The sequence below is a fragment of the Lepus europaeus genome, chromosome 13 (assembly GCF_033115175.1).
Source record: "Lepus europaeus isolate LE1 chromosome 13, mLepTim1.pri, whole genome shotgun sequence".
Taxonomy (NCBI): domain Eukaryota; kingdom Metazoa; phylum Chordata; class Mammalia; order Lagomorpha; family Leporidae; genus Lepus; species Lepus europaeus.
In genome coordinates, this window is record NC_084839.1 from 46,082,552 (window position 1) to 46,101,010 (window position 18,459).

The 18,459-nt window shown below is 37.3% G+C and overlaps 1 protein-coding gene across 4 annotated transcripts in view; it reads right to left on the reverse strand.

Annotated features, from left to right (window-relative positions):
- Positions 1 to 1,010: 1,010 nt before the first annotated feature.
- Positions 1,011 to 18,459, reverse strand: part of NRXN1 (neurexin 1) — a 1,232,227-nt gene continuing 1,214,778 nt past the window's right edge. For all 4 annotated transcript variants that reach the window (XM_062209424.1, XM_062209423.1, XM_062209422.1 and 1 more), the window contains one exon: positions 1,011 to 4,347. In XM_062209424.1, the coding sequence (XP_062065408.1) occupies positions 4,040 to 4,347 (308 nt within the window). In that variant the 3' untranslated portion in view covers positions 1,011 to 4,039. The remainder of the gene's footprint in view (positions 4,348 to 18,459) is intronic.

The window sequence follows — 18,459 nt, forward strand, 5'->3', positions numbered from 1 at the left end:
TGTGTTTCTATCAGAAATTATTTTCAAAGGCTAGTGTTTTAAATGTTACCAACATTTGTTCTGAAACTTACTGATTTGATTTTTAAAATGCTGCTTTTTTGGTAAAAAGCAAACATAATATGGTTATATAGAAAGAGATATGCTGCTATATACATTTTTTTTCAAATAACACAAGTTAAGCAAACACTTCGATATATTTTCTCAAAGCACTTATTATGAAAAATATTACTAGAAGTGAATTTTATTTAAACTGTACTAAAGTACAACCTTATTTCTTAATATTCTTAATACTTTATAAGGTTGATAGAGTCAAAGAAATTTGGTATACCATGGCAAGTGAAAGTATTGAACATTAATCATCAAAGACTTTTCTAACGGCTTCCATTGCTTTTTTTTTTTTTTTTTTGACAGGCAGAGTGGACAGTGAGAGAGAGAGACAGAGAGAAAGGTCTTCCTTTGCCGTTGGTTCACCCTCCAATGGCCGCTGCGGCCAGCGCACTGCGCTGATCCGAAGGCAGGAGCCAGGTGCTTCTCCTGGTCTCCCATGCGGGTGCAGGGCCCAAGGACTTGGGCCATTCTCCACTGCACTCCCTGGCCACAGCAGAGAGCTGGCCTGAAAGAGGAGCAACTGGGACAGAATCCGGCACCCCGACCAGGACTAGAACCCAGCGTGCTGGCGCCACTAGGCAGAGGATCAGCCTGTTGAGCCACGGCGCCGGCCTTCCATTGCTTTTTATAGAGAAAGTCAGATTCATGAAATCAGCATCTCCATGTTGCTTTCAATTAGTTCTATGAATTTATGGTTTCAATTCTATCAAGGTGAACAGGTGTACACAAAGGTCCCTTTAATGGCTATCTTACATTAATAATTAAATCCAAAAACATAAAAAAGATTCAGCATTTTCCCTCCTTGTCCAAGAATGGGTCTTCCTTCAAGAGTAGCTTCCCTTATTGTGCTACTTTATTGCAAAATGGTGCCGCATAGAGTTGGTAAATCAAAAAATCCACACTTGTATTAAGAAATAGTTTATTAACAAAACAGTAAATTCCACTTGCTTAGCATTTCCAATAATGGATAAATTGGCCTTGCAACAGAAAAACAAAACAAAACAAAACAAACCCCTTAGATACCCAGTCACACAAAGCACTAGAAGGGTAGGGTCATGTGGCCTTTCTTTGATGTCTTAGGGATTGACCACACATATTTCAGTATTTTTTTTTTAAAAAAAGGCAATACATTACATGGATTAAAAAAAGAAGCATACTCAGTCATAAAAGTTACAGTCTAGAGATGTAATCAAATTTATGCCAGGTAAGTGTGAAATTAATTTCAAGCTATGCATGGAACCCTGATATGTTTGGTGTGAAGATACTTCCAATTTTATTCAAGTCTTTTTCTCTCCCTAACTCATGTTCCTCTATTTTCTTTCTCCATTCAGGAAAAAAAAATTACTACAATTTGTATAGACCAATTAAAAAAAATTTAATGGCAGTATTAGATTATAGAATTGTATGAAATTTTAAATAGTGATATCAGTTGCAAATAACATGTTCCATAGATATACTGCTTAAAATGTTATTACTCAACTTATTTTGTATCCTACTTTAGAATCTTACCAGATGAAAGTAGTTCTAGATCAATAGGCCAAATGGAAAAGCAACCAAATTTTCAAAAACCTCAATATGTAAATTACTAGGTTTTTTTTAATCATCTTTTTATTTACTGGCTTTCCCTGAGTAAGATTAAATGAGAGGGGGAAAGAAAAGACTTGTGAATTCTTTAACCTGGCAAGTTAAAAAAGGTAAAAACTTGAAACAGAAGTAATGAATATTGAATTCTTGTTTCACACCTTCTGCTTTCTGGGTCACAAAAAAAGCCTTTAAGTCTCTTCATATACAACAATTTCTTGGCAACCATAGATAGTGGTGATTTGCTATAAATCATATATATTTCTAAGGTGCTGTATGTCTAAAATCCAGGCCACTTCTTGGCATTTTTTTCATCAACTAAAGTATCACAAAAGATGTTTTGCATTTTTGCCTTTGTTGATTAAAGCTAATTTTAAAGGTATTCTTCTATTTTATGAATCTAATTTCATTTTTTAGGAGATGTTCAAGTAATGTGACCAATGTTTACCAGAGCATTACTTTGTAATTTCATAATGCATTTCTTTTGAATTACCTTCTCATATTGTTAATTTATTGCTATGAACATCATTGAAACGATATGCAAAAACAAGTGTATAATCTATACTTTTCTACTACTAAATGTATGTTAAATGAAAGCTATCTTTAATGATATATATGTCAGACCATAAAAGTTAAAAGTCAATAATGAACAGATAGAGAATGAATTTTTAAAATGTGTAGTAATACAGAATCAAAAATTATTGAAAATACTTTTTTAGTTGAGAAAAGTGTTTACTTTCCAAAAACGTTTATCATGCACATCAGGTTCAGAGAATATGTCTATATATATATTACTTTATTGGAAACAAAATTTTCAATTGCAACAGCCAGAGTTAAGGTATAGATTAATCAGTTTTGCGTCTGTAACCTGCCCACATAATGCTTCATTTTCATGCAGCAGTATACCAGTGATATTCTGTGTGGTAAGAAAAGGTTCCATTTCATTAGGGACTAACATTTTCTCAGGGCTTCCTGGGAGCAAGATTTCAGTGAAGCAAATCACCCCATTTGTCATCAATACCTTGGCACAACTGTCTTCCTTCCTGTTTTTCAATTTGTCAGTAAATATTCACTATTATATGCACATTTGGGTCTCCATTATATATGATGGATTCTTTTGGATTTGTTTGTGTATTGTGTGTGTGTGTACGTGTGTGTGTGACTGTGAATGGTGAATGCATGTGGACATATGAATATTTGGGGAGAAAAGATTATAAGATACATATGTATATATTTTACCTTCTAATTCACACCTTTCATACAAATACTAAAACTTAATTGCAACAGAATGAAGGCTGTACATGTAAGAAAAAAAAGTAGCTGAGTTTTTTTTTTTATATACATTCATACATATCTTCCTTAGAATAAACACTACACTGTATTTAAAAAAAAAAAAACTAATTGTGGCAATTTATAATGGTGGCAAAAAAAAAAAAACAACTAAAATAACTGCTGCTCTGATGTCATAAAACTCCCTATACTTAGCAACACTTATAACATTGAATTTACCAAAAATGGCCAAAGAGCAGAGATATATTTTGCATTTTCTATACAACAGGCTATAAAACGTCACTTACCACAGTCCAGAAAGCACACAGAGATGGATTTTATATAAACATATGTAATAACATAGTAAGCGTGCATGAAAATTTCCCAATGATTGCATCTATGCCCTCTTGTTTTTGTTTTGAAATTTTAGTGTGAAAATGTGCCTTATGTTTCACATTTTTGAAAATAAGGCCTCCATACTTTTTTTTCCTCTCAACAACCAGAAAGGGGCTTTTTGAATGTGTTCCTACACAAGTCTTCAAAAAAGCCAGCACTTCATTTCCAACAAGTTCCCACCACTGCTCCAGGTGCACCAGGCGGCAAACTCGGAAGTTTGCAGGTTGAGTCACTCGAAAAGACAGTCTTCTCTGGCAATTGGACTAACTGACTTCTCGGGAAAGCACTAGCACTTTGGCTAAATCCAGGATCATAGGTAGCTTCTTTTTCGTGTTATGTTTTGTGTTGTTTTTGTGTTGTGCCTTGATGTTCTAATACTCCTTTGCTTTATGAATGCGTGCGGTCATCATTGTTTTTTTAGAAATGTTCCAGCAACATAAAGACAGGCAGAGTAAATGAAAACACTGTGGATGTTAGGGAATTTATTGGCCCCTGTTTTTTTTTCTTTTTTTGAGAAACAAGAGCGTGAGATACTTGTTTGTTTTAAAAACAGTCTTTCCTTCCTGATTGCATTCCCTGTCTTCTTTTGTATGTGCTTCGTAAAAAGGAAAGTAAATAAGTTTATATTATGTCTCAGATAAAATGAAGACTATTTCTATACAAGTGTCCTTCTAAGATCTCGGGATCAGACGTAATACTCTTTATCCTTGTTTTTCTTGTTTTTGTTGGCGCTTTTCGCACTGCTGGGTTGTTTCTCCTTTACAACAGCCCCATTAGACTGTGCTGAGTTACTGATGTAATTTCGACTCTCATCCACGTGGTATGAACCTTCATCCCGGTTTCTGTACTTGTACATGGCATAGAGGAGTATGAGGATGCATAGGGCTGCAGCAGCTACTATCCCAACAACCATGCCCGTGGTGCTGCTGGACTCCCGAATCACTTCTGCTGAGCCTGGGTACGGCTCTCTCCCACCTGCTCTGGTTGGGTTAGCTGTAGGAAACAGAACAAGAATAAACAGCAAGTGATTATTTACTTTACTGAATGCTGAAAGCTAGAGAGCTACATTAACAACACTGAAATCTGTGTAAGTGCCTAATGGATCAGTACCCACTGCTTCAGGGAAAGTATATTGTTGCTGAATACGGCAATCCCTATGGCTCATCATCACTAAAAACCAGAGACTGTGAATCAAAGCACCCCAAAAGAGATATGTTGCCATCTTTTCTTTCTCACAAATCAATTTTGTTAATAGGGTCTTTAAGCACAGCACCAAATAAGCTTCAATTAGCTTTCAAGTTTCATGTTAGTATGTTATGTGAAAAAATATCAAGCCAATATGTCTATTCTGTAATATCAGAGAGGACCTTTTTAAATATCTGACTGATGTTGCTACCGGACACTTAGGGCTACTTTTAGAGTGAATCAGGTCAATTGAATTTAGGATTACATTAGAAATAATATTGCTTTGTATGGTAATGATTACAGTACTGAACAAGATAATTAAGAATTTTGAATAATGGCGTTTTAAGCATAATGCTAGTCACATCTTCACAAAGTAAAAAAAGAACAGGTTTGCTCTTCTGTCGGAGATTTATTTGTGTACATAATTATGTATGCATTTTATTTATTCATTGGCAGTGGTTGAGTGAGGTCCAAAGCTAAACTTAGGAACAGGAAGTAAACAAACATCATTTCTCAGTTTTAAGTACCTTCCAGATTGGTTTTGAGACAAAACTTGGTACCTATATATGTTAATGAATGACTGGCTGGCTTAGTTATATTCAACTACAAAACCCTGATTCAATCTTTTCAGTGTAAACAAGGCTCTCCCTTGGGTAATGGCTTACAAGGTGCCTGGTTTCTCCTGCAAGGCCTTGTTTGGCACTGAAGTCAACTATGGATAATGAAAAAAGGCCTGGGGTTTGGGTGGCGGATAGGGGGAGGTGGAGGATCAGCACTTTTCTTCTACATACTAATTTTTTATTTGAATTTTTTAATTACTCTTTTTTTTTTTTTTTTTTTGACAGGCAGAGTGGACAGTGAGAGAGAGAGACAGAAAGGTCTTCCTTTTGCCATTGGTTCAGCCTCCAATGGCCGCCGCGGCTGGTGTGCTGCAGCCGGTGCACTGCGCTGATCCTAAGCCAGAAGCCAGATGCTTCTCCTGGTCTCCCATGGGGTGCAGGGCCCAAGGACTTGGGCCATCCTCCACTGCACTCCCGGGCCACAGCAGAGAGCTGGCCTGGAAGAGGGGCAACCAGAACAAAATCCGGTGCCCCGACCGGGACTAGAACCCAGTGTGCCGGCGCCGCTAGGCGGAGGATTAGCCTATTGAGCCGCGGTGCCAGCCAATTTTTTAATTACTTTTTAACATATTCAATGTGATTTGTAGATATAATTCTAAGAACATGATATTCTCTTCCTCTGTCCCTCACCTATCTCTCTTCCACTCTCTTTTCTCCCTTTCCTTTGTTTTGAGATAACATATTTTAAATTTACATTATAGTAAAAAGGCTTAATACTTCAGTTTAACAAGTAAAAAGCATAAAGACCCTGGTTTAATGGGAATATAGACAACAGCTACAAACAATAATTGAGTGGAAAAATCACCGTGTCACCCATATCCAGTAACACAGTAACCACAGATAATTAAAACTATAGTAGTATAACATTCCTAACCATTGGTTTAACAAAGGTATAAAACAAAGTTTTGTAAAACTATATTTGCAGCTTCTGGTACACAAAGACATTTCTTTTTGCCATTATTTTTGTTTGTTTTTTAAATCTTAGTTCTCACATATAAGGGAGAATATGTCATCTGTCTTTCCGGATCCAGCATATTTCACTCAATGTGATGTCCTCCAGTTGCATCCATTTTCTTGCAAATGGTAGAATTTATTGTTTTTACAGCTAAACACTCTTCCATTGTGTATATCTACTATGTTTTCTTTATCCACTCATCTGATGATGGACACCTTGGTTGATGCCAAATTTAGCTATTGTGAACAGTGCTGTCATATGCATGGTGGTACAGGTATCCTTTTGATACATTGTTTCAAATTTGGGGGTATATACCCAGCAATGGTATTGCTGGATCATATGGCAAGTCTATTTCTCATGTTTTTAAGAAATCTCCACACTGTTTTCTACAGTGGCTGCACTAATTTACATTCCCACCAATGGTATATACGTGTTTCCCATTGTCCACATCTTGGCCATTATTTGTTACTCTCTGTGTTTTGGGTTTTAGTCATTCTAATAGGGGTGAGGTACTATCTCATTGTGTTTCTGATTTGTATATCCCTAATGGCTAGTGTACATAATTTTTAATATAAAAATATGAACTATATAGAGAAAAGATCCTATCCTGCTTTAAGTCTAGGTTATTTTTCTCTATGGTTTATATGTTCTGCCTTTCCTTTTCCTTACCCTTTAGAAAATAATAGTTTCCTGATGTAATGGATTAAAAATCCTATAACTTATAAAATATTCTCTGTAAATCATGCAGAATAAATGTAAATATCAAGACAATATATACTAGATATGTATGTGCATAAAAATAAGTGTGCTTTATGTGTATATACACACAGCTCATACCCAGGAATTGAACAGATCAAGAGGACAACAATTATGCTGTTATTTCACTACTATCTAGCATCATTTAGTAATTACATTTTCAGACATCACTGCAATTTCTTCTGCCTAAATGTAAGCTTTCCTGCTGTCATTTTCCTCTCGTTCCCAAAATAAAGCATTACAGATACAGTTACTTACAAATCATAGCTCTCAGTATCAAAGCAGCAATATGCTGCATTCTGGACTTGCAAAGTGTAGTAGGTGAAACCAATGCTCAATGTGTCATGGCTTGTTTTACAAAAGCCTCTATAATGTTGCTGAATAAAAAACCTTAGAGTTACTTCTGGAGCCAGGGTAGAAGGAGACAAAGACTATAATCCACAGTATTTGATTACAGGAAATTAATTTCCTCTCAAGAGGAACAGAACCTACTGCAGTAACTGTGTCACTGCCTGACAAACTAAAGGCGGCACTTTCTCTTTTAAATACAGTCATCTTTGCCAAAGAGTGCCAATTAGCTCAGCTGCTAACTTTCACTAAATGACAACTTTGTACTCTTTCCTTTTGCAGATCATTCTCTTATCATAGTGTCTAAAGGGCTAAAAAAGGAAGCTTATTTAAATGTTACCTAAGTCATTTTTTCCCTACCTGTTGGAATGCTTTCATTTCAAACACATTTTCATAATTATATCACTTGTCTGTCAGAATGGAATGGGGAGAATGGAGATAAAATCAATCATTTGGCTCATGATAATGAAATCTGAGAATTTTAATGGAAGACAAGGTTTAAATTTTCTTTATTAAGAATATCCACTTTTTAAATATCCAATTAAGAAATGGTATCATAAGTGGACTATCTTATCCAAGATTGCTGACTTATTTGGTCTACTCAAATATTACTGACATGTTGGGTAAAAAACACTGTGCATATATAACACCAACCACAAATGGATGTTGAAAGTATAATTTGATTGCAAAGGCCAAAATAAAGCCTGAAATACTTCAATTTTGCATTTAGGCCTTTGCTAAAGCACTGTTCCAAAAGGAAAATACTTTTTTTTTTTATGGCAACACCAGCTAAAATGACGCTTAAGTCTCACTGGTTCTGAAAATATCTCCATGAAATACATATGTAAAGATTCTGTGTATTGTATTTTAAAAATACTATGAAAAACCCCAAAGTAAAATCTAAGCCAAATGAATGACCATTTTATTCTCCCCCCACACACATCAGAGTCACAATAGAAATGGAATCACTATCACAACAAGCAGTATTGTGGTCTCTTTGGAATATGCAGTTAGTTTCATATTGAACTGATGTTTTCTATTCATGCTTCAAATCTAAAGGATAAGTGATATTTTCCTCTTATTCTTTTTTTAAAAGAAAAGGTTCATTAATGTATTTGAAAGGGACAGTTATAAACACACACATAAAGAGAGAGAGAGAGAGAGAGAGAGAGAGAGAGACAAAGAGAAAGAGCGCCCAACTGTTTGTTAACAGCTAGAAGTGCCAGGCTGAAGCTGGGATCCAGAAACTCCAACCAAGTCTCCCACTTGAGTGATAGGAATCAGTCAAGTAGCTGAGCCATCATCTGCTGCTTCCCAGGTGTATCAGCAGGAAGCTGAATGGGAAGTCAAGCAGCTGGGACTCCATGTGGCCCTCCAATGTGGGATGTGAGTATCCCAAGCAGCAGTTTAACCCATTGCTCCCATTGCACAACACCTGCACCTTAACTTTTGTTCTAAGATCAGAACTATTTATGTATGAATGGAACATCTCTCCCAGGTCTGCTATACAAGGTTAGGGAAATTTAAATAAAATTACGAATTATAAATATGGTTTCACTTACTGTCACTGATGTTTTATTTTTGCTGATTACTGAAAAACCCATTAAAATTTATTACTAATTTAAATATAAAGTTAAATGTGTTATTATTTGTTCAGAAATTTGCATAAGACAGAAATACAGTAATTTCTTACACATATAGAACAAGGTTTTTAATAAAAGGAATGTAAGGCCGGCGCTGCGGCTCAATAGGCTAATCCTCACGCCAGGTTCTAGTACCGGTCGGGGCACCGGATTCTGTCCCAGTTGCCCCTCTTCCAGGCCAGCTCTCTGCTGTGGCCAGGGAGTGCAGTGGAGGATGGCCCAAGTGCTTGGGCCCTGCACCCCATGGGAGACCAGGAGAAGCACCTGGCTCCTGCCTTCGGATCAGCGCGGTGCGCTGGCTGCAGTGCACTGGCCACAGCGGCCATTGGAGGGTGAACCAACGGCAAAGGAAGACCTGTCTCTCTGTCTCTCTCTCTCACTGTCCACTCTGCCTGTCAAAAAAAAAAATGGAATGAAAACAAAAGAATCCATAAGTAATTTATAAGTTTCATGGATCTGAAAATTTTGAATGCTCTTTAACTCAATAATCAACTGAAATAAGACCATTTTTAAAATGGAATTCAGGGCTGGCATTGTGGCATAGTGGGTTAATCTGCAGCCTGCGATGCCCGCATCTCACGTAGGCACAGGTTTGAGTCCTGGCTTCTCCACATTCAACCCAGCATCCTGCTAATGTGCCTGAGAAAGCAGTGGAAGATGGCCCAAGTACTTGGGACCCTGCACCCTCCTGGGAGACCTAATTGAAACTTCTGGCTCCTGGCTTCAGCCTGGCCCAGCTCCCCGGGGTTTGACCTTTTGGGGAGTGAACAAACAGATCAAAGGCCTCTTTCCTTCTCTCCCTCTCTCTCTCTAAACTTTGCTTTTCAAATACATAAATAAATCTTTTAAAAATGGAATTCATACTTTATACTTTAAGATTTTTTTATTTGAAAGGCAGAATGATAGAGAGGGAGAAATGGAGGAGGTAGAGGGGAGAGAGACAGCTATCTTAAATCTGCTGGTGTACTCCCCAAATGCCTGCAACAGCCAGGTTTGGGTTAGGCCATAGCCAGGATCCAGGAACTCCATTCTGTCCTCCCACATGTGTGTCAAGGGTCCAATACTTGGGCCATCCTCAGATGCCTTCCCAGGCACACTAGAAGGAAGTTGGACTAGAGATGGTACAGCCAGGACTTGAACTGGCACTCCAATATGGGATACCAGCATGGCCAGAAGTGGCTTAAGCTGCTGTGCCACAACACTGGCCCCAAGAAATTTTTAATAATTAAATCAAACTACCAACAAAATGTCCTCAGCAAACATAAAAGCTGAATAAATGAACTAAGGTTTACTCGCATTCCTTCTCTCTTTCATTGTCCCTGCATGTGATGAAGACAAAGACAGAGAGTAAAGAAAGAGGAGATAAAAGGATGGAATATGCAAAAATTAGCTTTGGATATTGAAGAGTCAAATGTTTTGATTCTGATTTTTGTTTAAAACTAAGCTAATGCAACCAATTCATTATGTTGGGCCACGGGATATAAGGAGTCTGGGCCAAGGAAAAACTTCAGGAGTACAGATGATGGTCACTAAACAAGCCAAGGTCTTCGTTATTATTCTGTGTGATTAGAAATACACAAATATTCAGATTTGGTGGCAGCCCACACATTTTACTTTGAATCAAGGTCACCAGCAAAGAAAAACCAACCAGACTAGATGAAACCTTCAAGTGTTTAAGCCCACTTGTAGCCTTTTTCAATGACTCATAAATGAAAAAAGAAATCATGAATTACACATAATTTATGAGAACACTATGACAATATGTTATTGTACTAATCAGTGTAATTATTTATATAATTCTATCTCCATAGTCAGAATAATTATGAAAGAATTCCTGCCACCATAAACCCCTCAGGGCCAAATGAAATTAAGTGTCAACTGCTAAGTCCACTCCAGGTGGGGAAAGCACACATGCACACTTGAATGGCAATATCTGAAGGCAATTGACTTTCGTGGCTTTTCTAATGTAAACGAATCAGAACCTATTGATTTTGATACCATGGACAGGTACTGTTACAATAGCCATGACTTTTTTCACATTCACATTCATTTCTTTCATATTCACTTCTCATATTAAACCAAATGGCTATTCCTGGGACTATGTTACATTAAAGAGCAAATGAAACTAACTCTCTCTCTCTCTCACTCCCCTAATATCTAGCTAGACTTAATGTTCTCCAGAAGCTTTCAACATGGTTAGCTGTGGCTCAGTAGATATATCTAGAACCTGGTACGCAAGCTTTATGAATTGTCTTTTCCAGTGTCTAATATTATGACTAATTAGGTAGGCAGGAATTTCAACTATTGGAACAGTTATTAATATTGACATATTACACTCCAAATCAATTTTTTCATATCAGGTGTTAATTCCTTTTAGAAAATGCCCAGTCCTGTAAATGACATATTCCAGTGCCTTGTCACATAAGAGGAAGGAATGCATTTGTTACTCTGTATAAAGACATTGAAAAAGTTAAATTTTGGGGCCCACGCTGTGGTGCAGCGGGTTAATGCCCTGGCCTAAAGTACTCACATCCCATATGGGCGTCGGTTCTAGCCCCGGCTGCTCCACTTCTGATCCAGCTCTCTGATATGGCCTGGGAAAGCAGTAGAAGATGGCCCAAGTCCTCCTGCACCTGTGTGGGAGCCCCGGAGGAGGCTCCTGGCTCCTGGCTTTGGATCAGCTCAGCTCTGGCTATTGCGGCCAATTGGGGAGTGAACCAGCAGATGGAAGACCTCTCTCTCTCTCTGCCTCCCCTCTCTCTGTGTAACTCTGACTTTTGAATAAATAAATAAAATCTTTTAAAAAAAGAAAAAAATTAAATATTTAAAAATCTTAGCTTATCCTTAAGTTTACTGAGATAATTATCTCAAAACTTGACAGGAATGGAAGTGATCCTGATTGTGTCTCTCTTTGATAGGCCTGGGTACCGTGTCTGTGAAAGAACATTGTTTCCCAACAGAAATTAAATGAGAGTCGGCTAAGAATCACCACAGGGCAAACATGGTTAAGAGACATTGGGATATGGTACAAAGCAGAGAGAGAATTTCATGGTAGGTCTCACCTCATAGCAGCTCTTCTGATCTCCTCCATCCTTGTCTATTCTTCCCATTCTTCCCTCTCATTATCTCCTCATGGCTCCCTCTCCCAGCTCCTGACTTATCCTTGAAGGTGACCCCCCAAATCCAGGTAACTGAGGATGGTCAGAACAGCAGGGGTGAGGACTCTGCCTCTTGGGGCAGAGTCAACCAGGTGACAGGATTACTGTCAAATTCCTAACTTCAAGGCCCACTGTACAATAATTCCTCCTGGCAAAATAGCTAAGGTTATTCTTTTACCAGAACAGTCTATAGGTTTTATGCTGACATTATTATTTTAAAATTTAATTTTCAAACTTTGTTTCTAGGTAAAACTATATGCTTTATCAAAATATAATACTTCCAGGGCCAGTGCTGTGACGTAGTGGGCTAAGCCTCCATCTGTGGTGCCAGAATCCCATATGGGTGCTGGTTCTAGTCCTGGCTGTTCCTCTTCCAATCCAGCTCTCTGCTATGGCCTGGGAAATCAGTAGAAGATGGCCTAAGTCCTTGGGCCCTTGCATCCATGTGGGAGACCTAGAGGACGTTCCTGGCTCCTGGCTCCTGGCTTCTGATCAGCTCGGTTGTTGCAACCATCTGGGGCATGAACCAGCGGATTGAGGACCTTTCTCTCTGTCTCTCCCTCTCTCTGTAACTCTACCCCTCAAACAAATAAATAAAATCTTTTTAAAAATTTAAAAAAAACACATAATACTTCTTTACTAATGTAAAAAACCTTTGTTATGAAGATGGCAATAGGATGTACATTATTAAAAATTGTTTTATCAGTGTTCATTGTTTGTCCCTAGTCATCCCTCATTATATGTTAACAGGAAAAATAAAGCTCACAGTCACTTTTGCAAGATGATTCAAGTGAAGCTGTAAAATAAGCATTTAAAAGGTAAATTCTGGGATATTAATAAAATGTTCCATTAAGGTTTCATTTTGTATTGGAAAGCTTTTCATACCTTTGATTAGTCTTTCTGGGATGGAAAACAGTAATAAAATATGGATATTAAAAATAAAACTGTTCTTTGAAATATATTTTATTTTGTAAATTTTTTGATAAAATATAGTAGGGGTATAATGCAGTACTTCAACAGATGTCTACAGTGCACACTGATCTAATCAGTCATTAGCATTTCCATTTCCTTATCTTTTTGTTGTCTTCCTCCAGGTCTTTATAGAGTCCTGTACATTATTGTGAGCCACAGTCATTCCACTGTGCTGTGGAACATAACTTGTTATTTCTTTCTGTGTTTTGATGTCAATTTTCCAAATTTCATTCCATCTCTCCCCATCCTTCTCAACCTCTAGTAATCACAGTTCTGAGTTCAGTTTGACTGAGAGAACTGCTCTTGATTTATCTTTTCACAATTCTGCATGTGAGATGATGCTCAAAGTCTTAATCCCTGAGACACTGAAAAAGGGTTCGTGGATGGTGTAACCTTATATTTCCATTGATGAGTTTCCCAAGGCAGTAACGTGCCGTCAGATGTTCCCTTTATCAAATTTCACTTTTATGTAACTATTTTATGTACTTGAACGAGCTCTTCTTCCACTGTAATCTTATTTATGCTGTTTCCAATGTTATGTTTCAGGATAAGGTTGTAGTTTCCAGGAATTTTTCCAGACTGGTTCTAGTTCTTCACTATATTCTGTTAATGCATAACTATATCACCAACTGGTCTTATTTCTTCAATATAGACTATTAATACATAGTTATGCCACCAACCATGAGTCTGTCACATCAAGGATGAAGCATGAAAATTATTTGCTTTTGAATTTCAAGAAAAAGCATTGTTAGGAATTACCCATATTAAGAAATAGCAAATAATAAAACATATCAGTGGTAAAAAGTGGAATGTGAACTATAAATTTCAGATCAAGAGGGATATATAATGAATCATAAAACCCTGTGGTGCTCACGATGTATCATCTTGCTAGCTAAAATTGTTGGATATTCTGTCTCACATGGACTCCTTTAAAACACAATTGCATTTATTGAATTTTTTCTCACTAAGAGACTTTAACCAGTCTTTCTGGTTTTTAGATTCAACTTAATCATTTTTTAAATTTCTGTCTCCACCTCATCTAGGAAGAACAAATTGTTTAAAATGATCTCAGTAGACAAGAGTTCTTTATGTTGTCTTAATAAATATGGACATTATTAAAATACTGTTCTCCTCTTGAAAATAGTTTCATATTTAAAGTAGAAAATTTGACTTTTCTAGCACCCCATTTCATGACTATTATGAAAAGGAAATTGAAATTGTAGCCTCCTGAGGTGTTGTGAATTGGGATTAGCACAGTTTTCCCCCAAACTCAAAAAAAAAAGTTTATTTTTTCCCTTTTTTTTTGTACGTGCTTCAATACAGCATAGACCAGAAGAAACAATTACAGTGTAATCATTCAAGGAAGAATGTATAAATGTCACATTTCTGGGAAAGCAGGTACACAATGATTTATACAACACACATTAATTTCAACTTATACTGTGGTTTTGTGAGGAGTAATGAGTATTCTCCACATTCTGTTGTGCACACCTGCAGGTCAGAAAAGAAGCTTTAGAGAGGACACGTCTGACACATCTTAGTTCTTTCCCAGCGACTTGGAGAATCAGAAATAACTTGGAAATCAATAAGCCTTTGCCATGGCTTCTTCATTGCTATTTTTCTTTGCTGCTTTCCAAACCACTAATGCACGTGTTGGAAAGGAAAGCCAGGAGCCACTGTTCTGAGATTGAGAGAATCATTATCTTCTCCAGGAATCTAGGATACTGTAATGAAGGGGATGCTAGGCCCATAAAAACTCATCATGTGCCTATACAATAGATGGCCCCAAAGATAACAAGCTACTGCCTCATCTGTCACCAAATGGAACAGAAAGGGCAATGGACAACCACATCCTATAAGATGGGTGACACCAAAAACAAGTAGCAAAGGAGCATACACATTCTCTCTCATCCCTGGGGGAAACCTTAAGATCATGACATGTGCAGAATCCTGTTTTGCAATTATTATGCACATGATAAACTATATGCCCACAGCTTAGTCTTCTGCAAGCTTCATAGACTTTTTTTAATATTAGTGGAACCATTTTTAAAAAAATTATTTGAAAGTCAGAGATACACAGAGAAAAGGAGAGGCAGAGAGAGATACAGAGAGAGAGAGAGAGAGGGCGAGAGATCTCTGATGGTTCACTCCCCAATTGGCTGCAATGGCCAGAGCTGTGCAGATCCAAAGCCAGGAGCCAGGAACTTCTTCCAGGTCTCCCACGTGGGTGCAGGGGCCTGAAGAGTTGGACCATCTTCTACTGCTTTCCCAGGCCATAGCAGAGAGCTGGACCAGAAGTGGAGCAGCCAGCTCTCGAACTGGCACCCATATGGAATGCTGGTGCTTCAGGCCAGGGTGTTAACCCACTGCGCCACAACACTGGCCCCGCTTCACAGAATTTTTATGTGGTAACTGTATCATAGCTATCTACTCAAATTTGTCTTCTATTTTTCCTAAAAGAGCTACAGTCATAATATTTTTGATGTATTCAAGTCTAACATATTTGTGTGTATATATTATATATTATATATATATATATATAAACATTATTCCTCCATACCTTGGCTCATATGACCCTTATCTTCTTGCCTGTATAAATAGTACTTATGCCTAAAAAATTTGCTTAAATGCCCCATATTTCATGACATTTTCTCTACTACCCTCCTTCTGTCAACAAATACATAGTGAGCTATTGCTATGTTCCAGGGTCTGTAGTAGGGCCTGTAGGTACAGCAGACAACAAAACACATTTAGCATGCACTCATGGTTCTTGAAATAAAATGAGGGAAAAGATCTACCACTCAGTAAAACATACAGTGACAAACGGGATATGTAACATGCAGGAAAACTGTTACTGTAACACAGGAGCAGGCTAGAGGTTTTTTAGACTGGAGAGCCAGAGACACTTTTCTGAGTTGGTGACAATATCAGACTTAGAAAATAGGCAGAAAGTGAAATGGAAAGTGGGTAGAAAAGTCTCCTAATACAAAAGAGCAGCATGTGGAATGACTTCAGGGAAGGAGAAAGTTTTCTTTTCAGGAAGCAAACACAAGCCAGAGTGGCTGCAGCATAGTGAATTAGTGGAGAAAGTGAGAAGACACTAGAAGGCAGATATGAAACTTATGACTTAGATTGCAGGCTATGGAATACAACCATACACGAGATGATCAGCATGTTTGGTCTCATAAATCATAATTTTATGTAGGAAAATTGTCATTAACAAAGTAAAAATGTAAATGAAAAATGGAGAAATATTTATAATAACAAAGACTAAGTACCTCTAAAATTAAAAAAAATACATCAACTGATATGAAAAAAGACATCAATTATAAGCATGAACAAAAATACAAACAAGCAAGTGGAGGAAAGGAGATCTGAAAGCAGGTGGAAATCTGATTTCTTTGTTTTTAGGACATTATCTATTAACATCTATTAAAATTACAAATAAATTCACTTGGGTTAAGCCTCTACCTGTGATGCCGGCATTCTATATGGGCATTGGTTTGAGTTCCAGCTGCTCCAGTTCCAACCCTGCCCCCTGTTAATATGCCTGGGAAAGCAACAGAAGATAGTCCAAGTATGTGTGCCCTTGCACTCAAATGGGAGACCTGGATGATGCTCCTGGCTCCTGGCTTCAGCCTTGCCCAGCCTTGGCTGTTTGCTGCCATTTGGGGAGTAAACCAGTAGACAGAGGATCTCTCACCCTCTGTCACTCATTCTCTCTGTAACTTTGCTTTTCAAACAATTTAATAAATGTTTAAAATTTTTTCAGAACCATATGAGAATATTACATTATCAATTTTAGGAGGAGTTCCATATGATCATGAAATCCTACTTAAATGCTTCTATTAACTGTTCCCCTATTTTCCAAACACTAGTGAAAATTATTTCTAGCTGAAAAGTGTATGCTCTCTAAGTGATAAAAGGCAAACTTTTTTTAAGTTTATAAATTTTTGGGGGGATAAGCTAGAATGAAAGTGGAAGAGACCTTTGATTTGAAAGAAAGTAAAGGTTCTGAACAAGTAGGAGAAACTCAACAGTGCAAATATTTTTTAAAATTTTTACTTTAATACTTTCTTAGTCATCACCTCCACAATCTCTTCAATAAAAGAGGTAAACTTGATATGGTTTTCATCAGGCCAGAAATCACTTATCCTCTGCTTAGCAGAATTGGGATCAATGTGCTCAATGTGCAAAAATGACACCCACAGCACCACAAACGCTTGTCTCACAAGGAGCTGCACAAGTTTCTAAGAAACTTTTGAGTACTGCTGCTATTAGAGTGCTAATTCCCTTCAGACCAAATGTTCCATAATTCTTAGGCAGAAGAAAAGCCATAGAGGCCATAATTGAGAAAATCAGTTTAAAAGCCGGGAACCCAAAGACTCTGTATGAGTTTTTCATCAAAATGTATTACATTTCAAAAAATGCAAGAGAAGCTATATTTTGAAATGTAGATGAGACTCTTTATTACTGATCTCTCTTCAACTAGGCTTTTTGATAGCAAAATAGCTTCTCGCTTCTCTTCCTGGGAGCTCATTTAATCTAACACTCAGAAATACATACACACACACACACACACACCAGAAATCATTTTTCTTAAAATCTATTCCACTTTCATACATACAAAAATTTGAACAATCTATCTTTACTCAAACTCAGTGGATTCATTCCAAGGAATTCTACAGGCCTGGAACCAGATCCTTTGGAGAACCTGTTGATAGCACCAAAATTATATCTAGAGGAACAAGGAATGTGTGTGTGTGCACACGCATGTGAATATTGAGGCACTCCTTCCAATTCTCTCAAATGTTGCTAACTTGTCTCTTTTTATTATGGATTTAAAGGGAAAGCCAAGATTTTAAAGAGCCCCAGCATCACAATACCTTGGAGTTAACTTACTTAAGTGAACTGTATTATCAAAAGTATTTTTCTCAAATATTACATGGATTTATGCTTAGATGTTTTTAACATTATTTAATTTTAACTGATGCACAATATAGTTACTATGATTTCTGACTCAATGCAACATCTAAATTTCTTCTCTACTTTTATTTCATTAACAACTGTTACTTTTAGTAATTGTTAGTACATGATAAACACTGTGCTGTGTTCTTTGCACACATTATTAAACTGTCAAACTTGTTTCCATTAACAGCACTGGGGTATAGGTCTGAACATTACAGGAAAGTAAATCAAGTCTCACAGAGTTTAGGTACATCCAAATTTCAAACCCAGATCTGTCTATACCTATTACAGTTTGACACATTCAATAGATCTGTATTTAGGACTGCAGACTGGTTTGTTACTATTTCCTGTTTCGGACTGATTTGTTACTATTTCCTGTTTCATGTAAGAATGTTTAGCACTTTAGATGGTTGGAGCAGCTGTCCAGTCTACCCCTTCCAGTCACATTCTGCCTTGTATCTGCTCTTTGCAATGGGTCCTGACGTTCCCCCAGAATCTTA